The sequence below is a fragment of the Channa argus genome, chromosome 18 (assembly GCF_033026475.1).
Source record: "Channa argus isolate prfri chromosome 18, Channa argus male v1.0, whole genome shotgun sequence".
Lineage (NCBI taxonomy): Eukaryota > Metazoa > Chordata > Actinopteri > Anabantiformes > Channidae > Channa > Channa argus.
In genome coordinates, this window is record NC_090214.1 from 6,515,225 (window position 1) to 6,541,720 (window position 26,496).

General features: G+C 40.3%; 1 protein-coding gene across 1 annotated transcript in view; it reads right to left on the reverse strand.

The window, feature by feature from the left end:
* The window catches only part of col27a1a (collagen, type XXVII, alpha 1a), a 65,718-nt gene that overhangs the window by 17,208 nt on the left and 22,014 nt on the right, over positions 1–26,496 (reverse strand). Inside the window, exons 6-26 of the mRNA XM_067485013.1 lie at positions 24,981–25,034; positions 24,792–24,845; positions 18,276–18,320; positions 16,146–16,199; positions 15,450–15,494; positions 14,344–14,397; positions 13,438–13,482; positions 9,873–9,926; positions 8,319–8,363; positions 6,439–6,492; positions 6,181–6,225; positions 4,058–4,111; positions 3,620–3,673; positions 3,201–3,254; positions 3,059–3,112; positions 2,594–2,647; positions 2,404–2,448; positions 504–557; positions 334–378; positions 178–231; positions 23–76 (exon numbers count right to left, since the gene is read on the reverse strand). Of these exons, the coding sequence (XP_067341114.1) occupies positions 23–76; positions 178–231; positions 334–378; positions 504–557; positions 2,404–2,448; positions 2,594–2,647; positions 3,059–3,112; positions 3,201–3,254; positions 3,620–3,673; positions 4,058–4,111; positions 6,181–6,225; positions 6,439–6,492; positions 8,319–8,363; positions 9,873–9,926; positions 13,438–13,482; positions 14,344–14,397; positions 15,450–15,494; positions 16,146–16,199; positions 18,276–18,320; positions 24,792–24,845; positions 24,981–25,034 (1,071 nt within the window). The remainder of the gene's footprint in view (positions 1–22; positions 77–177; positions 232–333; positions 379–503; positions 558–2,403; positions 2,449–2,593; positions 2,648–3,058; positions 3,113–3,200; positions 3,255–3,619; positions 3,674–4,057; positions 4,112–6,180; positions 6,226–6,438; positions 6,493–8,318; positions 8,364–9,872; positions 9,927–13,437; positions 13,483–14,343; positions 14,398–15,449; positions 15,495–16,145; positions 16,200–18,275; positions 18,321–24,791; positions 24,846–24,980; positions 25,035–26,496) is intronic.

Here is a 26,496-nt window from a genome sequence, read left to right on the forward strand (position 1 = left end):
TTTATTCTTCATTCTACCTTACCATTGATCCCTTTTCTCCAAGCGGGCCGGGTAGTCCCATCTCCCCTCTGTCCCCCTAAAAACACATAAACACAAGCCTCAGTCTTCAAAGTCACCTTGGGAAGATGTGTAAACATCTCACAACAAACATACAAAGATGGAAAGAAGATTCTTTACCTTCTCTCCTGGCAATCCAGCCTCTCCCACAGGTCCAATGAAACCCACCAAGCCCTGAAACACAGAGACAAGATGGTGGATTGATCTATGGATATTTTCATACATCGTGTGGAAAAGTTATTATATACAACAAATGAATAAGTCAGGATTTCTTACTCTTTCTCCCATGGACCCAACATTTGCCGTAGCACCAGGTTCCCCCTGCAGATGCAAATATATTACTACTCTTTATTACCAAAAATGAATTTGATATTTCTTATATGATGAGAAAAAAGAGGAACAATAAGGACTTGGACCTAAGTCTAAGGACTTAAGTCTTTATTCACCTTAACTCCTTCTGGCCCAACCTTTCCAGGAAATCCTTTTCTGCCCATTCTACCCTGCAAGAGGACACAGTGTAGCATGATAAATACTGACCAACAGATTCCCACTTGCCAGGTCATTGACATTCATTGCACACTCGTCCCTGAGTGGATCCATTTCCTCTGAGAGGAAAGTTTGAAGAGAGAGCTCCTTAGAGTACATGCCGCTGAAATATGCACCGGTGTGTACAGGTGATGCTTACAGTGGATTTTGGCAAGGTATGAAAATGTTCAATGACTGTAATGTTCCTCTTCAACAGACAGTAATTCCTAAGTTACAGAGAGGGGCTAAGTGGGGCTAACTTTTTTTTAACCAGCAATTACTCCAGGTCCAAATGTCTAGTCCAACCTCCTACAGTCTGAGTTATTCAACAAGTTTTACTCCAGAAAGCTTGGCAGCATTTATAACACTGCACAGTCTAATGCTGTAAAGACATTTTCAAAGTAGGCAAAAGAAGGCAATCAATATGATCTGCTAAGAATTGAAATGGTTAATACTAATCACCTATGAGAGAGAGAGAACAAAAGTTGCACCAGAAGACAAAATGAACAGCAAGTGAGGACAAAAAAGAAAACTGTAAAATGTGGTCAAGAGAGGGTGTCAGTGAAGGAGCTGAAGGACAGCTGTCCAAGGAGGATGAAGTGAAGGAGTCGGCTGACCTGTGGCACCTGGGCACAGATCAATCACAGCTCCTGAAGCAGACACAGCACTTTCCCTCCGAGGGAGGAGGGAGACGAGCAGACAGTGAGATAGGTGAGTAGGTGCAGGCAGGAGTGTGTGTGTGTGTGTGCGTGTGTGTGTGTGTGTGTGTGTGTGTGTGGTGGCATGGGGTGGGGGGTCAGAGTGAAAGAAAGTTCAAGATGACAGATAGTAAGAACAAGTAAATTATATGATGAAGAAAAACATGTAGCATATTGGATAATGAATACATTTTTAAAAAGTCACACAAGAAGAGTTGAAGGTTTAATGATGTTTCTTTTCCAATGAAACATCTAAGAAATTAAGTCAACAAATCTTATTTTTCTGCAGTGCCCCATAAAATGAGCTGTAAATTCTGCCATTCATAAACACGATGATGGGAGTTATCACCCCCGGGTGGCCAAGATTAGGCATTGCAGATAGCCCTTTATTTAAAGAGCACAAACATGCAGAGACAAGCCAGAACAAGCTAAATCAAACTCCAGCCCCAATGTCTATAACTCATTTCCAATACAAAACAAGGGAACTCCATGATGATAACCTACTTTATTACCTCAAATACACTTCAGATGAACTCTTACTATGATACAACAAACACTGACATACACAATTTCTAATGCATATACTGTAGAGGAACTTCAGTCTAAATGTTGGTTACATCATTTGGACTAAAGGATAAATTGATAGCATTTGGCTCATACAACGCCGCCGTCTTTTTAGAGATTCATCATTGGACTATGTCTGCAGATCACACAGTGATCACAACGCCATGCAAATACTTCTGCAAACTAAAAGGCTGTGACCTCATTCGTTTTCGTAAAAAGTATACAAACCGATTTAGCTGTGATATTTCTATCTCGTCCTCTCTCACTCTTTGAAGGCGCTTTTATCACAGAAACAAAAAAGGGTAAATAAAACCCCAACAATGTACATGATAAAAACACTGAAACACAGTTTAAACAAACTTTAAACAAAATTACACAAAGACACACAAAAACCCAACATTTTTTATGACTAAGAAAATAATACTGTCTCTTATTTTTACACAGGAGTTAAGAGGCCCTCAGGTCTGGCATGCCCCAAATCAAAATAAATAGTTATCCCTGTTGCTTTTTCTCTCAGTGTCTTTTCCAGGAAGCACCAGGTGTTTGTCTAATAACTCACCTCGAGTCCTGTCAGGCCTGGTGGTCCAATTGGGCCCTCATCTCCCTGGAATCAGATGATACTGATCTTAGCATGAATTAAGTTAGGGGACATAAAGCTGCCCTCAGTAAACAGAAAACTTGTCCCGTAAAACTATAAGACGTTTTTGGCACTTTGCAGTCATTTTAAGGTTGGTGTTGAACAGTCTTACCTCCAAGCCAGGCATCCCTCGTGGGCCTGGTAAACCTCTGGCTCCTGGCTTTCCCTGGATGCATAAAGGCAGTGAAATTACGGCTAATGTGTGTTTACACATACATCTAAGTTGTTAGTAACTGTGGCACCATAGCAGTATAAGTAGTATAATATTAGAAGACCCATAATATTATGGGTTTTCCATTTCAGTACAGACTAAGTTTTAATCTGTTTAATACTATGACCAAATACTGTATACATAAAAAAGTCAGCCACAACTGTACTTTGTGTTTTAAAATGTCATGCTACAGCACTAATCTCAACTCGATGAACATGGTAATCTGCATGCAGTAGGATCAAACTGTATGTATGTAAATCCTTAAATAGTTGCTAGTATTGCTGGAGACCAATAATAATGTTCTGGGTTGTGTTTTGAAGCATAGACTATAGCTGACTAATAAGGGAAGGTGATAGTTTGGCTTACCTTTGGTCCTTCAAGGCCGTTGTCTCCCGGTGGTCCCATGTCACCAGGAAAACCCTGTCAAGATCAAGATTTTAAAAATTATTTTTTAGTTGGAAATGCATTGTCACACATTCAGTGTGAATATGAAGGTGTGAATCCAAACCTCGGGACCCGGTGGTCCATGTGCACCATCAGGGCCTTTCTCTCCTTGCTTGCCCTATAAAAAATGTAAAAACAAAAACATGTTTTGGGAAATACACTTTCCTCTGAGAGTTAGATGAGATACCACTCACCAGTCCATTCAGTATTAGGCTACAGCCAGCAGCTGGTTAGCTTAGCTTAGCACATAGACTGGAAACATGGGGAAACAGCCAGCATGAATCACCTAATACCTCTAAACACCTTTGGTGAACTATGCTGAACCAGCTGTTGAATGTAACCTTATTCTGGAGGGACATATAAGTGAAAGCTGTTTTATCTGATTCTGAGGCAAATACTACTGAATAAACACATTCCCCCCAAAATACTGCCCGAGTGCTTTAACCTTTTAACGTACTCCTGGACATTAAACCCAGAGCTAACCTGTGGTCCTGGTTTCCCACGGATACCTGGTAACCCTGCAGCTCCCTGGATCCCCTGTCCAATACAAACACACAAAAACTAAGACAGACAGTCAAATAGGACACATAACCAAAAAGCAACCCTGATTTCTTTTCAGGGGAAAACAGATATTAGACATGCATGACTCTGCTCAGTATTTCTGTTATCTCTCGGGACCAGTTTGTTCTGTGATGCCAAAAGGGTTAGATTTTGCTGACACACACAGACAACTGAAAAAGGTTTACATAAGAATTTCCATAAGCTGGACAGCACACATCTGGCTAAGTCATTCTGCAAAGTTCTGCAACAAAGGCTGTGTAATTCTGGATGTGTGTTGGAGACAGCATGCAAGAACTGATGAGGGGATAGAACAGGGGTTAGAGGGTTAACACGTACATGTGTGTTGCAGTGGTAATTTACCTTGTCTCCCTTGTACCCGATCTCCCCTTGGTCTCCAGGAATTCCAATTTCACCCTGAAGGAGAGAGGAGGAACACGCACAGGAAGATGGATAAGGTACAGACAAAAAAGAAGAGAAAGGAAAAGGAGCATTTGGGGAAATGGTAACTTTCTATTAGGTCAATAACATTCAACTTTTCAACAGACAGTACTAATTACTAGTCTCTAGACTCAGACACAATGGATCTACTTCACTTCTTGCCCAAATCTTTCAGGTCTGTCAAATGAAACGCACTCATGGCATTTACTCCATACTGTACACCCACATGTCTCATCACTTGTCTCAACCAGGGTTAAACACATTAAATTGGTTGATTTGTTTTTGACTCACTGCCTATAATGCACATAGCTTGATACATTATTTCTGCAGGAGATACATCAACTGAGCGCAGCTAATGGAGACTTTAAGATTTTTATTGTGGCTTTGTGTTAAATCTGTCATTTTTATCTATTAATCCAATCATTTCTAAAGATTATATGGCTGACCCTTGTAAGAAAATAAAAATCCTTTTCCCAAATAATAAAATTCCTCCTTCCTCTCCTTGTTGCTGTCTTAATTATTTTATAAAATATATATAATATTTTGCTGTTTTTAAATTTAGTTGAATTATCTTTATCTTTGATTCAGTTACAGTTTTGCATTAAGGTTTTTCATGTTTAAAGTTTATTATTTAAGGAAACTGTTTCTTTGTTGCTCAAAAGTAAATCAGAAAACTTATGTGTGCATGGTATATATGGAATGGGAGCCAGCAGCGGATTATCTTAGCCTTGCATAAGATAACCAGTACACAATCTAACAACAAAAAAGTCAATGTTACACATTGTTGTGCATGAAACAAATAATTAACAATTTCACCTTTTGTTACTTTAGGTCAGGCTAATTGTATATACCTGTTTACAACTGTTTTGATGTAAAGCCATTCTATTTAAGGCAGGGTTTCAAATGTAGGCTGGTTATCAGTGAAATGATAAAGGAACAGATCATTAGTGGTAATAAGAGAAATCTGTCATATTCATGCTTATAAGTCCAGAACCGATGCTAGTGACAGTTACGGACCTTTTGTTCTTCAAACTCTGCTTCAGCACATTCAGTTAGAAATAAAATCACAAATACACCAATATAGGCAGAACTGTGTGGGTGATACAGCCCTATGAATCACAGTGCCAAAGCTAAATTAATTCGACAAACACCAGTTTAGGGAAAAATCCTTTGCAATCAATAACTCCCTAAAGCTATTAACCCACAGACATCAACAGACACTTTGCATCCCAAGTGTATCGCTTCCAGGCCTTCACAGCCTACAGCCACCTTCTCATCTTTCTTGTTTGGGGTTCTCTCTGCCTTGAGTCTGGTCCTCAACAAGTGGGATGCAGCTTAGTTGACCATAGATCAGGTGATGGATGCTTTGGCCATATGTTTAGTATTGTTGTCCTACTGAGTGTTGGAATGCAATCTAATAAGTTTACAGTAAGCTACTGTATGTTTGATAGTTGAGGTGAAACTTTAATGTTCACGATAAAACCTGTACGCCTACACCCTGGGGAGGCTTACTGGCTTGCTGTGCAGTCATAAGTTTCAACACCATTATAATCATTTTCTGCTTATCCACAAGACCTGTGCTGGGTTATTATATACATATTATTATCGTCTTCACCTGCATGGTCGCCTCCTTATTACCATTGTTGACAGCCAACCTCTCAACTCTCAATCAACGCTAAGCCATGTTTGAGCTCTTTTGTGCATGAACCAATGTTGAAATGACACAGCTGCTGAAAAAATGTAGAAGCCAAAAATCAAATTAACCCATATAATTTGGGCACTACTTTATCCCCCATGCAGTACTTTAAATATTTATTTTTTAAAAATGTACTCAAACCAACAATTAAACTAGGTTTTTAATTATCTATGACTGTGTTTGACTGGGAAAGTGCTCAAACACAGAGCCTGAAGAACAAACATGTGAAATGCCCCAAATACTTATGCGTCATGGTCTGGAAACAAAATATGATAAGATGCTTGCTATAGTAAACATATCCTTCACATGCTACTCAATCACAGTTCAATAACAGGAATATTCAGATCACCTTATCACCTTTCAGTCCTGGTTCTCCTGGGTTTCCGGGCACGCCCTGGAACAAGCACGAACAGGTATGTTAGAGAGGGACCCCACAAAACCAAAACTCACCTACACTGACCCTCATGGAAATACAATGAGTCCAGTATTGTATCCTGCTACTATATGTCTTAATGGTACTAACTAGTAAATTAGCCAGGAACTGCTTAATCGAAACAAGACAACAGAAAAAGAGACAGTGAAAATAAACATCTGTGTGTGAGAATACCTTCAGTCCATTAGGTCCTGGAAGGCCCATCTCTCCCACAGGTCCCATATCACCCTGATCCCAGAAGAGGGGATACATAAGAAACATAATTCATATTCAGTGATATCATAAGCAGAAAGGTGCAGATGAACATATGGTTCAGATGTCTGACTTTCACTTACACACATACACACACACACACACACACACACACGCACACAGTACATTTGAGTTCACCTTGGCATTCATTTTTATAAATGCAAGAATAGGATTCACTGTCTTGCTTCCAGAATATCCTCGCTGTTGTCACATTTCACACAATACAAACAATAGACAGTAATATATAACCCCATTTGGGAGATAAAGGATGGATCATACAGCCTGGAGCCAATATTGTGCTGTAAAGAATAAATGCTTGAGGTAACATCTGTTCCATCACTGAGAAAGGAACCAGTGGTAAACTGCATGGCCCAGGGCAAAAAACCGAGAGAACAAGATTGCAAGATTGTTTGTTTTCACAGACCAATTATGCCGTCTGATTAAAGACTCGATGGCCTAATCTCTTTTTTCTGGTCAGTCTGTGAAAAAAAGAGAGACAATACTGTGGCCATGTTCACGAAATCATTTGTGAAACATGTCCTCTCCACAGAGACACATTACAGGCTGCTAGTAGTTATCTTATTTTACATTTCTGCAGCTCTGCATTTTCTGCTTGCACATGCCTACAGGGTGGCCTTGGCTCCGTGCATAAAATATATCTTTGTGAATAATGGCAAATCTGTATGTGTGACAGAGGATGTAATTGTAGTAAACCAGGCAGATTGTTTTTATTAATATTGTTTGGAGATTGATACAGTAAGTGTATTCTTTTGAACTGGAAAAATATCAGTATCAGTTCTTTGGCTCCAGAGTTGTAGACCTGTAAATAGCCACTAAAGTGAGATCTGCTAACTTTCCACAACAACCACATGTTGCATTTCCTGCTTAGCAATCCAAACTGAACAAATACATACATAACCACATAGCCCTTGGTTTCATACCTGGCCAGTGCTAAAATCATTCCAACCTCCGTCCGATTTTCAGAATTATTTTTCAGAAGAATATTATATATTTTCTGGATTGCTTCAGTAGTTGCCTATATGCTAAACCCTTTAGCCAAAACTGAGGCCTGCAGTTCCTAGAGAAGAGTCTTTGTATATTTATATCTTTGAAGTGTAGCTCAGTGCTGCTTGTGTGAACTCTACATTATACTCTTGGGTCAGACGGATGCAGCGGACACAGAGCTCAGAGCAGAGCTGTAATCAGACAGTCCTCCAATTACAGGCCTGCTACCACCACTGGTGGCCTAGAATAGACCAGGAGGAGGCAGCAGTGATGGCGAAGACGGGACATGACAAGAGAAACCAGGGAGACATTATAATCAGAAACAATTATGTGGGTGTCGGGTTGGGCAGGCTTGGAGGACAAGGTGATGAGAAGGTTGGTGGGTGAGTTCCTGTACAAAAATAGTTAATAAAGGAGAGATTCAGGAGGAAACAGGATACCTTGGAGTGGATGAAAAATCAGATCACTGCCATGTTTGTCTTGAGAGGATGTGAGAAGGATGAAACTGTAAAATTCAGGCTTTACAGCCATGGTGAAAATATCTCTTCCATTCCGGATTCCAAAAACCATTTACATGTTTACAGTGGTAAAGAACCTACAGAGAGTGGTAACTTTCCCACTAAAGTGGTGGGTAGCTTAATGGGTGATAAGAGCTAAGTTTGTTTTCCAGTTAAGCAGGCATATTCTATTTCATTCAAACCTACTCTACTCTCAGATGTCTATTTATTGAATAAGTGACTGAGAAACTAGGATGTTTTAACAGAGGTGGGCACAAACTAAACATGCAAACTACTCACAATAAGTCCAGGAACTCCATTTGGACCAGGGGCTCCCATGTCCCCCTAGTCAGAGAGGAGGAGAAAGAGTCAATCAGATGAAGGGAGAGGGAGAAGGAGCAAGTTTCTGAGCTTATTGGCTTCTTTTTTTAAAGCAAACATGCTCAGAAGAGTGGTTCAGTGTTCATTGCAGCTTATGAGAGGGGGGCTGTGTGCATGTGTGTGCATGAGGTTAAGGTGAAGGAGAATACGAGCCAATCGTCTCACAGTAGCTTTTTCAAATGTGCAGGTTGATTCTCCTTCAAAAAGCTAAAAAAAAAGAGTTCAGTATGTACAGATGCAATTTTGTACAGACATTCTAAATCCCTTAAGGTTGTATTCAAATGATCCCGGCGATCCCCTGATTGAACGCCATCAGAACTTCTAGTTTTCCTGGTGAGTAAGTGACCCTACTAGTTACTTTAGCAATGTTTTAATAATAGTTTCGTACATCAATGTCACTCACTTTATAAAGTATTTGGTTATACCCTGACTGTTCATCTAGCACCTCCATCATTGGTTTACGACCAAATACCTCCAAAACTAAACTAACATTCCCATTATATTCAGCTATACTTTGTTATATGCCCATTAGCAAACATAAGGCTGAAATGCCAAATTAAGATTGTCAGTATGGTAAAGCTGCATAAACATCAGTGTGTTCACATTTAGCTCAAAGAAGCACTGTGAATATTAGTTGTAGAGCCACTAGCATGACTGAAGACCTGTTTATTCAAGATAAAAGAAGAATTTCCTCTTTTCCCTACGTTTCTATTTAATTAGAGTAAAACACAGTGAGAGTGGCTCTTGTTTCTCACAAACACCTCTGCATTCCCATTTTACCAGATGCTTCACTGAGCACGTTAAGAGCAGTGTGCCGATGTGTTTGTTTTTATTTTAAATCTTTCCACTCTGACTGATAAAGTGCTACATTTGTAAGAATAACAGTGAATATCCCTAAATAGTGAAAATACTCAGCTCAAATAAGCTGATGTTTTCCATATGGACAGAAACATGTGACAGACATGTGTTTGCTGACCTAACGTCACTGAATTCGGAGCAATTACTGAAAACATAATTTACTATTGTTGGATATCATCTAATAGTATGGATTGTGTGTATTTGTGTGCTGGTGGCTTGCTTGCAGTGGTGGATGGAAAAGATAGCATTTGAAAGCCAAGCGTGCTGATTGGGCTCCCCTTAGAACGGCAGGATTTCAAACGAGTGCCAAGTAAAATGATTTGCAACAGGGGAAGGGGTGGAATAAAATGAAATATAGAAGTAAAGCTTGTACAAAGAAAAAAAAAGTACACTAAACTACACTACTGTACAGTCAGGTGAATTACCCAACAGCACTGCAAAAATGTCACAGTCCTAAAACAGGGGGAATGCATGTACATGTATATGAGAGTGAAACCACCTCTCTCAGATTCTGTGTGTGTGTGAGAGGGCAGTGTGTTTGTGTATGCACACATGTGGATAACTTATGTATTTAAGTGTGTGACTGTGAATGCGAGGGGGTGTGCTGTGACATACTGGCTCTCCATCTGGTCCAGGTGGTCCTCTCTCCCCCACATCCCCTGGAAACCCCTGAGGACAGAGAAAGGACGTTTAATGTTTGGCTGCACACAAACAACCACAACCAGAGTCAGGCATCCAATTAATTTAAAGTCACATGTTGCTTTGTGTAAGTATGAATAAACAGTCTCATTTATTAAGCCAACAGTAGCTGATTTAACCACTTGGCGGCAGCAGAAACAAGTTGTGAGCACAACACTGACTTTACCTTTTGCTGTAAACCGATCTAGTCAGATTTTGGATCTGGAATTGCTGTTTTTAAGCATTTCTTGCATCTGTCTACTGTTTGGTATGGTTGGTTTTTAACCCTTAGATGCATGAGTGACTTGACCCTACACTTTTCCGTTTGTGGGTAAAAAATGACCTGTGTTACAATCAATGTGTTTTTATGACACTTTCGTCATTTGTATTTCATGTTTGAAATATTTGTATTTTTCACTTTTAAAAGATTTTTGCAACATTTTGAAAATTTGAAAAGAAAATTACACAACAGCAGTAGAACAATGTCAACATCGGTTTTGTGTGTGTATTTCTCTTTTCTTGCCTTCTTGTCTCATCACTGTGAGCGGTTGTGACAAACTACCTGTTTCTGGCTGTGATCATGCACACAGGTTCATTGCATTTCCCACACTGACTGTTCACTTGATCTTTGTTACTTACGTAAATGTTTTAATTGACAAACACATTGATTAATATGCAGATATATAAATAAATGGACACATGCATGTGCCACACGCACAGTTTGGACCAGCACTGCACGGCTGGTGATGGAAATGGGCTGTTAGGAGTTCAGTATCTTGCCCAGAGACACTTTGACATATAGCTGGGACTAGGGATTGAACCACTGACCCTGTGTTCTGTGGATGACTGGAGCCGCCCCTTAAGAAACACTTAAGTGCCAGAATAATAAAAACCACTCTCTAATCAGGGATTAAAAGAAGTTCATTGTAAAATGCGAACAAATAAGCTTTTTACTAAAGGCGGGTGTGTTCATGTTATGCTTCTTCAGTGCCAGTAATTTAAATGTAGGGTAAATAAGCACATTTTCATATATTCAACTAGCTGTTGCACAGCCAAGACTGCTGCTACTGTAAATGCACTGTAATAGCTCTGCTACCATCTGTAACATGTACAAAATAAGAGTGTAATGGCACAATTATAAGCATTAAATCTATCAGCTGTGGGGTGCAGGCAGCCAACTGTTCTACTTAGACTGAGTAAACTTGAAGTTCAACAAGTAATTATTCTGTCCATTTAGCAGTAAGTGGGAAGCTAATCTGAGCTATGCAAACAGTTGGTAAGAAAGAAAAAACACATCTGCAGAAAGCAAGAGGACCAAAATACTGAGGCCATCCTGAACCCAAATGGCTAGGTTCTGCTATTCTGGCCTCCGGACATTGTTTCAAAAATCATAATTACTCTACCTCTAGAAAATGTCAGTTATTTTAGTAAGAGTCGAGTCTTACATTTCTAGCTTGCACTAGGAATAGAATTTGCTGACCGAATGTAACTTTTTGTATTACTAAGTGTTTTTTTTTTTTTTTAAGAAAACAGTTTCCAGAGCCCTCTACCAACAGGCCATTTACACATTTTCCCACTCATATTCAAACTATAATCAATCCTCTGTTCTAATGTTAAGTAAATGTTCATCTATCTTTTGATCTACTGTCACATCGGATCAAGTCAATAAAATGACCATAACTAATTGTTGTTATCAGGGCAAATGTTATCCATGGGACATTCTGGGTGAAGCACAAGTGCAACAGAAATTGCTGAAGCTTGACAGTGTCCCAAAGGATGTATCATACAGATGTCACCATTGCCATACAAACTGACGACAAATGTGGGAAACAAAACTTGCCAAGTATAGCACTTAAAAAAGCCTTAGAGGCGAGTCAAATGAGTCTTTGTAGTATCTCTGTTGTACATGATGTCAGATAACTCTAATTTTCAGCTTCTACAAGAGTGAAGGTCATGTGAAGGATCTGGAACTGATGACCGGATAAAGGCAACCTCACAAAGACTAAGTCAAACTCTAAACAGTTTTACACAAAGAAGTTTAAATGTAGAACTGCTGGCAGTGGACTCTGGAAACCTTTTAAATGCTTAACTGTTTCAAATTTATTTATTCCCCCATCAGTCTTTGGTGGATGCCTGTGCATAAGTGTGTTTCCTCGACAGAGTACAAGTACTGTGGTTATAGCCATTAATATGTCTGGCTCTGGTTCAGGTGCTTCTTCTGCTTTTTTTTCCTCCTCTGTCAGGGAAGAGAGGAATGATCTCTTAGGGATCATCTTATCCCAGCTTTCTATTTTCCATTTAGGATCATGAAATCAGATGACAATGATGATATGATGATAAGTGTGTTTTCCAGTTAGGTTTACAAGTCAGCTATAAAGGGCTGCAACAGTTATACTGACCTTCTACAGATTTTGAAATCATTAATATTACTGGACTCTACAAGATTCTATTCTCAGGATGCTGCTATTCGCCAAGAATATGCATAAACCATATTATTGCATGATGATACATTGTTATAATTTCCTTTTCAGACTTTAAAACCAGAACTGATGTGGTCATAAAATCCTCCAGGGTGTGCTAAGAGCAGCACAAGCCGAAACTGTGATCACAGCACCTTCATAAGCGAGTTTTTAATAGAGAAACATTTCTTAAAAACTGAATCAGGTCATATACTTTTGCACAACAACACAAAAATCAAATGCAACCCGACAATGCAAAGCCTCACACATAGTACATTTGCATCCAAAGCTACTTACTGAACATACATCTAATTACAGGAGGAGCTGCAGGTTTCAAAGCCTTAAAGTAAACAGACACTGTCCAGCATGTGTTCTGATGTTTTGGTCTATAAATGCCTTATTTACTGAAAAGCCAAAAAGCAACAGCTGCAGAATGATCTCAGCAGTGACTTCCAGGGTTACATGGTTTTTCTAAAACAACTCTGTCAAACTGACTTTGAACATTATCTAACACACACAACAGAACTGATGCTTTCCTCCAAATGGCTTGGCTCCATGCTGAGGGAGACCAAAGAGCTCTTTTCCCCAACAAAAGGCATTTTCCTATTGCATCCAAACCCCCGACATTCGACTTGAGGGACTCTGCAGTATTTAGGCTGCAGTTAACCCTTCCAACAGCCATGGAAATATTGAGCTGACTCAAACAATGACGTAAATGCAGACCTTATAAATTTTCATATGTGTAGGTGTTGCACCAAAAACTCTCAGTATAATCTAGTAAGAGATTTCAATGACAAAAATGAAATACTATTAAATGCCAAATGCCTTATTTTAATGGGGAATGTAGTCATACATTGTATAATGGGAATAATGGAAAATACTGACTTTCACAATACTGTGATACTGACTAATCTCCTTGCAAACTCAGTCTTATAATCTAAAAATCATGTTTACCAGCTTGTACAGTTGTAGTCAACATCTCTGGTACAATTCATCACATTTTGCAAAGATTATCTGTAAAGTATGTTGAGACAAAACTTTACCGGCCTACCCATCTTGCCCCTCTTCCCTGGTTCACCGGGAATACCCTGAAAACAAAAACAAGAGACAGAGACAGAGAGAGAAAGAGAGAGAGAGAGAGAGAGAGAGAGAGAGAGAGAGAGAGAGAGAGAGAGAGAGAGAGAGAGAGAGAGAGCGAGAGAGAGAGTGATGATAGGACAGAAAACATAGCAGAGAGAGGAAGGAAGGTTCAATGGAGACAGAAAAACAAGAAAGACAAAGACAGACAGACATGAAGATTAAAACCATATCAAACCAAAACATAATAGTATTGGGCATAATCGTTTCAACCCCAAAACAGACAATTAAAAAGCCATAGCCATAAGCGTCTAGTTTCACCAGATGTGAAGAACAGCTGACTGCAGCCTATCCAAGATTTTTCCAGCTTGTTATGAGGGTTTTAAAGCCCCATCTTGTACATATATATGTTAAATAAACACTGGTTTCTACTGGGAGAAGACAGACAGATAGCATCTGTCAGTGCAGCTAAAGTATGAGTCATCTTGCTGGCTGGCCGGCTTGCAGCAGAAGTTCTGTTTAAGGCTTCACCTGTGCTGATGCATCCCTCTGGAGCATGTCATACTGTAAGTGGACTAATCACTCCCTGTTTTAGAGGATGTACTGAAGGAGGAGGGCTTGATGAGTTCAGGGGGTTGAAAGGTCCTAAGAGGGGGCTTTTATTAAGTGAGTCATCAACACTCCCACACAGCTTTTTACAGCAGCATCTCAGACAGCTGGGCACTGTTTTAGTATTATAACAACAGCAGCAGCTGAATGAAATAGCAGGACATGCACTGTTGTCATTTCATAGGGCCAATGGGGGGGTTTAATTGGTCACTGTAGATTGCTGCAGTTATAACAGGGACTAAATATATGTTTGATAAACTTACTCTTTCGCCATCAGGCCCAGGTAGACCAAAAAGTCCAGGGATTCCTATAAAACCCTGCAGGAGAGGAGGAGACAGGAGAAAAAGAGAGAAATAATAGGGGGTATGAGTTTTTGGATGCCGTAAAAGCAGGACGAAGAACAATAACCCCCATCGGCTTTGGGGCTGGGTTTGAGGAGCCGATGGTCCAGCTTCCATGAAGAACCAAGCCATGAGGCAAGTGTATATGCCCATGGACTGCATGGTGCTGGCTTCCACGATGTAGTCCAAGGGCACATACCCTCACGCCAGGGATCTCTGAAGTTAGTCAGGACATCACACTGGGCTGTCGGTACAAGGGGGAACACACACCGAGGAAAACAAGCACAAACACCAAAACAAATTGAATACTGAAGGAAGAGCTGGACTGTTAGTCGCACTCAAGCTTGAGACTTGAGCAGGTTTATGCGTTTACAATATGGACCATGCTGCAATTGAGATGTGGAAAGGTGTCTCAGTGAGAGAGAGAAAGGGAGGACTAGAATGCCTCCTTAAGACAGCAGGGCCTCATGGAGCGCTTAAACAGGAAATTCCAGCCAGTGGGGGGAGGGGGGGCTTTGCAGCAGCCACGGGAAAACTGATAAAGAACCTTTATTGGAACACAACATAAAAATCACAGTTTGAGTGTTTGTTTCTTTGTTTGTGTACCTAAAGAATGTGTGTATCAGGAATCTTATCAACAGGCAGCCTTTCAGTATGTGTCTGTATACAGTAATACAATGTTTACATTACAAGGCTCCTACATTTAGCATACTATTAACAGTGAGTCAAACTGAGTGCGGATGTGTGAAGACGTGGAACACATGCACCTATTTGCAGGCATGCATGCACACACCCTTGTATGTATGTAGGTATATATATATATATATATACACAAGTAGCTAGAATTCTTTGATTAAACAACTTATGTTTTACGGAACACTTCTGTAAATATTATAAATTAAAATGTGTGTCAGTAAGCTGTCAGGCAGACTTACATGTTGTCCTGTCCTGTCAGTGCACCAGTGTTAGTAATTTAGACTGATACAATCACATTGAGTTGCACATCTGAGGAAGTTGAGATAACTTACCCGGGTGCCTTTAGGCCCTATTGGTCCTATAGGCCCTGGTAAACCCTGAGAAACAAAGAAATGATAACTTTAAAACATTAAAACTATTTTTTGCAGCTCAACAATTTTACTAGAATAAGGTTTGCCCAAATGTGAATGTGTTCAATTATGTAACATGATGACAATCAGAAGAGGCATGCCAAGGACTACTACAGCTATTATAGACATATTATAAAACAATCACGGTATAACAGTGCCACAAGTTGTACAACACACAAAAGTACAAATTACGCAAAGATACCAGTTGGTTCAAAAAATAGGGATGGACACAATAACGGGTACTGCTTTGCAATACACCATAATATCGTCTTATAATGTATCTGTGGTATAAACACATTAATTCAGCATCAGTGTAATTAATAAGAGTGTAACGTTAGATGATTGATTTTAGTGTTAGTGTTTTGTCTAAAGACACTTTGATATATGGCAGGAAAGAAGCAAGAATCAAATCTACAACCCTTGGGTTGAATGACTGCCCTGTCACACCTGCCCCTGTTGTATATTTGACTGCTTGATTGTTTAAAATATTCCTTCTCCTCAATATAGTACCCAAATATTTTCACCCAAGTCAGCAAGTCATCTAATTTCACTTGGCCCTTTGCCCTTACTATGGCCCTGACTACAACTGTACCAGTCACAGCAGAGGATTTACTGCACCTGCCTGCCAGGATAACCTTTGGCACCTGGGCTTCCGACTGGGCCTTGTTTTCCCTGCAGAGAAGAGAGAGGGCGAGAGGTTGGGTGAGCAGGGTGAGAGAGGGAAAAGGAGAGAGGAGAGGGTTGAGGTGCGGTGGGTGATCAAAACAACAGTGACAACACACAGACAGGGCATGCTGTGCATTAGCAGACAGTCTCAGAGAGGGAGACAGTTAAAGGAGATGGACTGCAGTGATTTGATGTATTTAATATATAATGAGGTTGATGAATGATGATGAATTAGTTTCCTTGGCGTAATGGTAGACTTTTTTTGTTGAGGGCATCATATCATCACAATCATATAAGTTTGCATCTGTTATAAATGCCAATGTTTAGGTGAAAGTCCCTCCAGTCGATAGACACAGCTGTAGTCCTGCAGCTTATAAGATTGGAACTTAACTTGGAAAAGTTACATGTATTTTTTTGTATTATGTATAAACGAGTAAATATACTTAGGTTGCACCATCATTCCTGCTGGGTTTATCTGTTATACACCTTGTTCCTACTGGAAGTTTGTGTTCTCTGAAACACATTTTTAAAGTATTCTGTGTACAGACTGTAGAAGCTAATTAGGAGTTTAGTTAAGTGTTTGTGGGTAAGCATAACACACACACACACACACACACACACACACACACACACACACGCACACACACGCACACACACGCACACACACGCACACACACACACACACACACACACACACACACACACACACACACAGCAGGTTGTGTCCAACATTTGCAGAGCCAAAACTTTCGTGTATAACTTCCTTTGATACACTGAATGTGCATGCATGCTGCTTGTCATTCCCTCTCTTGGATAAATATAGTGCATAATGCCGCCAGTTACAAAGCAGCTGAGTGAGGTTTGCTTTAACTGGCCGGCAGCTAGTGCAGCACCGAACACAGTCCATGGTGTATTACAGTAACACAGACTCATCAACACTCCAGCTGGTCTTTGCACTCAATAGTTGGAGAGACTACGCTGCCAAACAGTTGTGCTTATTACTCAGTTATTAATGCTGTGGTGATTCAGACCGAAGGCCGTTGCTCAGCATTGTGGGAAAGAGGGGGGCGTTCGAGTGTGGACATAGTGGATGGACGTGACAGTGAGAGAGATGAAGGAATCCTTCACCGTGATGATGATGAAAAATGAGGGAACTCCCCATCTTGGTGATGTCACCCTGAGAATGGGGACTTACATAAAGTTGTGACAAAGAGGAGAATATTCCACTCTGCTTTCCATGAGTAAGGCCTTTCTGTAATGCCAACAGTAGTATGACCCAGCCTGGATGAAAATAGACCTGAGGCAGGATGCTCCATACTTAAAATAGTCCTGTTGGGTTGGACTAAATAGTAAGAGTTATGTTTCCTCCTCTTTTCTTATAGCAACAAATAAAAGAGTTCATTGAAGATAGACAAATAAAGGAGGAAGAAACTAAATTAGAAACTAAATTAAATACACACTTGAGAACAACATTCAGTAGCATCAGTGCTGTAGGAGATAGACGAGACAGAAAATGACTAGGTCCAGAGAAAGAAAGTCCACTATCCAAAGCTGCATTTTAAAACAGCCTTGAGTGTGTAACTATTGGCTCCTTCCTGTTTCTCTTTTGTCTATTTTCTCGCTCTTTGGCATCACTGATGTCCTGGAGAGCATCACTGCAGCACAGCGCTTTGGCCAGATGTCTGTCCTCACCAGTGCTTTGTAACACACTAATTTAATCTGGCTGCCCTGCAGCCAAGCATGGTGTGCGCACACAAACACACAGACACAGACGGCGAGATAAATTGATGACTAAGGTCTGAATGAAAGAGGTCAGATGCATTATTAATTCTCCCAACTATAAGGGTCGCACTCATGAAATTAATAAATTATTATAGGATGAGTAATAATGCAAATGGTACATTGATGTATTATCTAAACGCAAGAAACAATAAATATTACAGAATAACTTATATATAAGCTACAAGATACTAGGATGCTGCACTTTTTAACGTGTGGCGTTTATGGTAGGCCAAAGAAAAGCAGAGGCATGCGTGAATATTTATAGAGTATCAAAGGTGGCTATGAAAAGAATATACTTACAGGCTCTCCAGGGAGTCCAGGTGGACCTGGGTAACCTTTCTGTCCCTAGAGACACAAACGTGAGACATGGGAAGTGAATTGAAAAATAAAACAATGAGAATGTAAAAGAACAAATGAAATACAAGGAAAAACCCAATGAACGGTTCCCTTAATGTGGGAATGGCAAGTGGAGCTGCATGTTAACACTAACAGCATAGACAGACAAGTTCAGTGCCATATGCAAAGAATCAATCTGCCCTCCTGTCAATGGATCAGACTTTCCACTGGCCATGTTCACTGAGAAATTGTGCTGGGGAAGCTGTGCCAGGACCATGACATGTTGAGGATATAAATGCCTTCCTGTTTGAGTCAGATAGCAGGTCCCTGCCTCGGCCTGCAAAGCAGACTACAACACAGAAGACAGACTGACATACCCCCCACCCCCACCCATCTACAAAGAGTGGTGAAAAACTAAATCAAAGGTGGGAAGACATGCCATTGCGGGCCACAGTTTGTTAGAGTGAGAGAGCAAGAGAGAGAGAGAGAGCGTATGAAAGAGGGAAAAAACTAAATAAAAACAGTGAGGAAAAGAAATGAAAGACTCCTGTTGTCCAGTTTTCCTAAACCACAGCTCCAGAATAACAAGCCAAGACTGCCAGAGTTCCTGTAAACCATCCTTTAGCTCTGTCGTCTGACAGCGGCAGGCAAAGAGGATGCTGCATCCCCAGTTATTATATTACACAATCCCTCACAATGGCTTTCACCTTCATACCAGCAACCGCAGCATTTAACTCCACAGTCAGTAATTTCAATGAATGCTCTTGGAATAAATTCTCTTAGAGCAATATGCTTCATTTGAAATCATCTGTTGCACATCATCAAAAGGCCACAAGGAGGAGGCGCCGGGAGCTGGAATTAAAATACACATTATACAAATATCACAGAGAGAGAGATGACACCAGGTGCTGACAGCCCACTGCTGTAACACCACAACAACATGTGCAGAAATTAATCTATTTTCCATATTTTTGTGAAAGCCCTATTGGTAAGCAGTTTTGTAAAGAGAACAGGGATGGACATGCTTACAGACAAATGGCAACCTTTTGAAAATTTCCATTTGTAAATTAAAGGTTGAAGATGGCCGTCTGTTGGGCTGTTATTATAATGTGTTGATGAATTAGTGCTCGACTTATCAACACGTGTCTGAATCTGAATGCTTACATGGACCTTCTCTATAAGCTTGATGTCCTCTTTAATGTCTTTCTTGGACATGCAAATAAAAAAGTGCACACAAACCCACAGGTATCAAAGATCAACGGCTTTTGGCTTGTCCCTCCAGGGGTTGCCACAGCGGAATGTGTTGCGCACGTTGATTTGGCATTTTTTACACCGGATGCCCTTCCTGCCGCAAACCTCCCATTTTATCCAGGCCCGGGACTGGCACCATGCTGGCCCTTGGGGCCACACCTGGTGCGGTGGGATTTTAAACCGTGGCCTTCTGCATCCCAACCCAAAGCTCTACCACTGAGCCAACAGGCCCCATATTCACACACAAGTGTACATTCGACTTATTACATGGCCAACTTATGGTATAAACGTGTAGAGGCTTATGTTTCCAAGCTGTGCTGTGAGGTCCAGAAGCCCCGCATACACACACACATTCTGTGGCTCCTGGGTATTAACGGTAGCCTTCCAACCTCAGCTAGGCCATCTCAGATCTTTATCTCACTTATTATGAGCTTGCTAATGAGAGTGGCCATTCCCACCGCTTCTCCTGTGTTTACAATGCCACTAGCTTAACAAGCATGTGTGTTCAATCAGATAAACCCACCAGAATGCTTTGCATTTACAACAGCTCTCCAGTAGCAATCTGTAAGAAGCCCCCCCCCCCCATGCTATTTCACTAAGCCGAGAAGTGCCACAGGGAACACATTGCATATTTGGGCAGAAAACAAATGACACACTAGGCTAGTGACCTGTCATTCTTCTGACGTCTTACCAGCCACTCTGAATACACTTAATTCACGTCTGTTAACAACTGCACACCACAAATGATGAATATGTGTTTTCCGCTTTCTGCATCTACTGGACTGTGCCCTGGCATTAGAAATATACCACTCACCTCATTAATCTTTGCTTTCATCTTTCCACCTATTTCTCTTTCCAAAATCATGCCACAGCATGGAGCCAGATGATTGCTCAGAGCAATCATCTGGCTCCATGCAAGTGTTGCATGTACTGTACAGTAAAACAAAAACCCTCCATGCGGATGTTCTGGTGGGGGAAGACGAAACAAACAACTGTATGATCCTAAGTGGACAATTTGGTTGAAATCTAGCAGCGGAAAAACATCCCTCATCTCATCCCTTTTTATACCGCAATCTCAGCAGTATGTTTGAGCTTATGGGCTATCACTATTAAACTACAAGCTCACTGGAAGACAGAGCAGTGATTCGTTTTACTCCTTTTTGAAATGTAAAAAGAAAATGATGGTTGATTTAAATTCTCCTATAATTACAATGATGATGAGCATAAGGATTTGTTAGTTTGAACAGGAGTCAGGAGCTAGTTTGGTTTGGAACAGGTCTTGGGGAGCTTCAGACAGATTAATGCAGAAAAATACACTGTCTTGAATAAATGAAAGAAAACAAGAATGACTAATACACCGAGGAGCCTCTGCAGGGGAATTACAGTATAAGATTATCTGTATGAAATCTAAACTACAGTAGGTGGCAAAAGTAACTATGGGGAATTATTTATATTACATATAAACAGCAACATTTTCACTCTGAGGTTAAGGAGGAAATCAAAATCAATAGCAGTCAATGCTTAGTGTCACTCATTGTTGACCCCTGACCCCTCAGGAATGTATGACACATATGTGAAAAGCAGATGTAGGCGCTTAAACAATGGCTGATCATAATTTGTCTCAAGACTGTCATATTTTCCTAGAATGTAGCACACTAACCACAGAGTCTACACAAGTGAGAGAGCAATTAAAAAAATAATTGGTGACTCTAAATTGCCTGTAGGTGTGAATGTGATTGTGAATGGTTGTCGGTCTGTGTATGCCTCTCTGTGTTGGCTTAGAGACAATGACAGCTGGGATGGGCTCCAGCACAGCAAGAATCACTGTCACCGACAGTATCTTATATAAGATACTGAAAATTAATGACAAAAAAAACAATTGTTAAACTTTTTTTTTAAATTATATTATAATTTTTTTTATTAGAAATTTATAATTAAAGCATATTTAAACTTGTGTCAGACAGTTTCAGAAAGATTTCTTTTTAAAGAAGTAAATCAGAGTATAACAAATTTGTAAGAACGGGAATTTAGAAATCCTGAAATCGATGAAAGATAGGATACTAGTTGATAATAGGTTATGTTTTTTTTTTTTTTTTTTTGTCATATGCCTAAAAAGAAGCGGTAGTGGCAAAGACAGATGTAGAAAAGATAGACAAAAGTAAAAAGAAACAGATCAACCGGCAGTGGGGAAGAGAAAGGATGGAAGCAGTAAGGTGAGACGTGTGGGTTGTAATGTGGCCTTGTAGTGGAAGCTTGGCCCTGTGTGTGTCCCCTCTTCCTGACCTTGCCTGCCATACTGAAAAGCCATTCAGAGACTGCTTGGTAGAACAAATGTTGTACAGAGTGGAACATGTTTGGCTTGTCTGCTGCTGTAAAATCACACTCTCCTATCACATGTTCAAAGCACCACTGCTTTCTCCATTAAAGTTTTCCATGGAAAACTGACAGCCAAATTCCAGAATTCCCGGTTGAAGTGTCAGACTAAGACTTGATTTAGAGCCTGCATGTATGTGTGTGCTGCATTTGGGTGAGTGTGTGAGCTGCTGTTTTCCCTGTTTTTCCCAAGCCACAGCTTCAAAGCAGTGTGCCAAGCATGCAAGACAGAGCAAACCAAACAGCTGGAGAGGTACAAAGAGGAAGAAACAGCACATGGGTGTTTCAGGGTGGCCTGCCATTACAGTGTAATTGCAATAAAAGTCATCGCTGCTATGCAGCTTTGTACTGTTGCTACACAAGTCCTCAGTGTCTCAGTGGAGAGACCTGCATAAGGACAGAAAACGCCTAGGATGTTCCACCTGTCAAGGAGAACAGGACAAGGACTGTATGGAACAGTCTTCACTACTAGACCGCAGATTGGACATTGACTCACTTCTTCATCATAGGAATGCAACGTAAAGGCGTGTTGGATCATGTTTCATTAAAAGCAACAGCTTTTGCGAAGCCAGCCGAAAAATAGAAGAAGTAACTGTACTTTGTTTCATGCAGGATGAAGCCTTTTTGTGTTCAGTGTAAGGAAATTAAGCTGACTCCTAGTGGAGTCGGTAACAAGTTTCCCCTACAGTCATCATGTCTGTGGTTCATTGACCATGCCTGAAGTATGCTCTCTCATCATGAGAGTGTGTGTTGATGAGGTTTCTATGGTAACAACCTCCCAGACATGAATGTGATGTCATTTTAACAGACTTCTAATGGGTAGCTATATCACACCCTGGGGCTTTATTAGGACAACCGACTAAGAGATGCAGACAGGTAAAAAGACCAAGCATATGTACATACTCTTGGTGTCTGTCCCTGCACATTTACCAATGTGCAAAATTAGAATGTTTGGCCAATCTTTTAAACTCATCAGAGGTCAATCAGCTGTTGTGTGCTCTCAAACATGCAGTTCTGAGACGCATGTCATTGACTTGTAGGTCTGATAGGCTGTCAAATCAGTGGCAAGACCCATTTTGTTGGAAAAATAAAATCTGTGGATGTTTTCCACCAGCTTTAAATTTTCCATTCCGACTGAGTGAAAGAGAAAGACAGAAACATACAAAAGGATATAGAGACTCCTAACAAAAGCCATATGTTAGGCTTGAGGCAGCCTCTGACACTCTGTTTCACAGCAATGTAGCTATGCAATGACTGGGTATATGTGCAGACACTTTATACCTCTGTTGAAATACATACAGTCTAACTGCTTGAATTACTCGACCAGTGCTTCTACTTTGTTTGAAATGTGTGCATGGCTCAGTTCTATCTGATGCATACTGTAATTTGACTGAAGGCAGTTTTCTTCTTCTTCGACGACTCACGAATATTTACATATGATTGTTTAGGAAAAGGTGAAACAGATGATTTTAGTTCAGACCTGGGGCTAACTCGCGCCAAATAAATGGAGCTGATCATGTACTGTCTTGGTTTCCAACACTGTTTGTCATTTGTACCTCGACAGCCCTGCCAGATAAACTTGAGTAGCCTTCAGTGGTACCACCTATCATATTCCAAGTATTTTCATTTTAATAAATTTTCGAATTGGATGTTATGTAACTGTATTATATAGTGCCACAATACATTTATCAATGTTTAGGTTGATTTGGTCAACTGGATTTGTCCCAACATCTGCCCTGCTAGAATTGTACCGTCAGAAACTAGACAGCCAAGCCCTTTGTTTAAATAATTGATTTATTGCTTTTAATTATAGTTTTCGTATTAACTGTATGTATTCATGACTTTGTTAAATTCAACCATGTAGCCATTAGTTTTATCATTAGTTTTGTCTTTATCTTTTCAACTGTTTAAAAGCTGTGACCAAACAATCTGACTTACCGCTCCAGGTACCATCCCCCACCAGAGTGACAAGGTGGTAGGTACATGCTTTTAGCACAAGGAGAAATTACTAAATCTGAAGCTGAACTAAATCATTATCATTATAAATAGATACATTGTTATTATTATTTAAATTTAAAGTGGTGACAGCTCTGTACGACATTATATTGTGAATTTACAGTCCTATCTTCAGCGATCCCGTTTTGGATGAAGGACACACTACCACTACCTGCTGGTATGAAGAATTATTTCCTCTCATGTACTGTAGGCACAGAATGTGTGATCAAATGCCACTTGGTGATCCAGATGAGGGCGATGTGAGAAAACACGACAACAGGCTTTTATCACAGATAGTGCTTTGATGTTGGCTTGGTGTGTCTCTACACATCATTACACATACCGTAGGTAACTAAGAGCTTCTTGGTTACTTTAACCAAAGTACTGTGACCATACAAAACTTGTAGGTGACTTGTAACTAATGTTCCTCACAAGTTAGTGTATGGGTGCATTCAGTGCACAATGCATATCTTCTCTAAAACCTCCCTTCATCCCTAATGACGTCCTTTCTGCCAAAATTAAGACCCCTGTGTGCTGGATCCAGCAAACACAGATGGAAGAAATGTTGAGCGCAGCAAGAAAAGAGAAAGAGAGATGGAGAGGATTAGGAAGCAGGAGACAAGGAGGGAAAGATTAGTGGGTTCCATACACACAGATGCATTACCATCCAACTGACACAACACGAAACCAAAGGACTTCGAAATGGTGACAATGACTCATGCAAAAGTTCTTTCCAGGGATTTCCCAAACAAGTTTAAAGGTTTGCAGTATGCTCACTCATGGGGAGCTCTCATGAAAGCATTTACAAATATTTCGGTTCTTTGGAAGAAATCTAGTGAAAGAGAAGTTTTGAAGTCCTACCTTTCGACCTGCTTGGCCAGACAGTCCAAGTGGACCAATAATCCCTGAGTCTCCCTGGAACATAATGAGAAAATGTAATAAGCCACTAATGTAAGAGTGACTGGTAGCATAAAAAGCAACCATAAATTTGCTAGTAGCCAGGACGTTCTTACAAATTAATGTAGCATGTTAAAAAAAGTTATATAATACCTTCTCTCCTTTAGGTGCTGGGCCAGGGGACATGCCAGGGTCTCCTTTTCTTCCCTGACAAAAAAAAAAAAAAACACAAAGGAGAAAAAATTACCCAACTGCATTGTACAGTGATTTTAATCCGACTAACAATCACATTAATTAAATCATTTCATGCGTCAACACGTTTCAAAGCTTTGCCTTCATTAATCCTATACTTGATAACAGGACTGCTGCAATTCATAAAAAACAACAGCATGAATCATGTGAGAGCTTTCTGGGGGCTCAGTGCCCCTCCAGTCACACACACCAAGCTTCATTGTCAGCAGGTAACAATAATGGGGCTTTAGCACATCAAAGCTATGGATTGGAAATTACACTGGAGGCTGACTCCTACTCTTTCCCCTTGTTTCATTTATTAATGATGAAAGACTAAAGATTGCAGTGTGTCCTAAGACATCAAACACTTCAGAATTAGCACCTGCCAGGAGGAGAAGGAGAGTGCCTTGGATTCACATGACGCTGGGATTTTAAAGGTCGGCCTTGTAGAGTATGTGTGCGTCTTTTTCTCCACTTTTTCTTACACTCTTTTTGACTTTTATATGGTTGTATAGGAGAATGAAATCATTCACACTGCATAAAGATTAGAAACAAGGAAAGAGCTGAATGCAGTAACAGCAAAGTCTTATCCACTTTTTCAGTTCCACCGATAGAGTTTTTACAAATGACATTGTTGGTCAGATGTAGTGAGTCTCTAGAGTGTCTGAGAAGTCTGGGCTGCTTGTCAAGAAATTATCTGGTACATAGCATTTTATATTTTTATATTTTGGGTTTACACAAAATGCAACCTTATGTGTTAAATAGTGCCCTGTTGGACAGACCTAGTTTAACCTGTTTACGTCTTTATGATAAAGTAAACTACTGCTAGCTGCAAGCTGACCATACACATATGAAACTAGTATACTAGTATATTTTGTGTTTCCTTGAGACAACAGGCCCCGAGCAATTTTCCTTTACCAAAAGTGGAAACTTTTTACTGGGCAATTGTGCCAACATAAAGAGCTTGTTGCATAACAGGCACTTGCTAGGGCAGCAGATAATCTTTGTTTAACATGTCATTGCTTAAATTGTTTAAAAATGCATTATTTACACTATTTGAAGTATGTCACTGGTAAATTAGTTACATTCAGAGAGTTCCAGACAAGCCGCTCCCTCCTGGTCTTTTTTTCTTTTAGTCTGGCTTTAGCTTCATATTTAGAGTAAAAATTAAAGTAAGTTGATCGTCTTATCTAAGTCTTGGTGAATTCTTCCCAGGATGTCACACTGCTCCAGCCAATGCACAAGCGGTAAGATGGGTTAGAGTTACATACATATGGGAGGAAGTTTGAGGAAAATGAGGAAAAGAAAATGAATAATATAAATTACATCAGCGAGGGACAAGGGCAAACACAGTCACTCTGGGTGACCGGGGAAGGTCAGGGCCCGGCGTTGAGGTTAGATGGTGTAACGACAGTTGACATTCATGCAAGAGGTGATG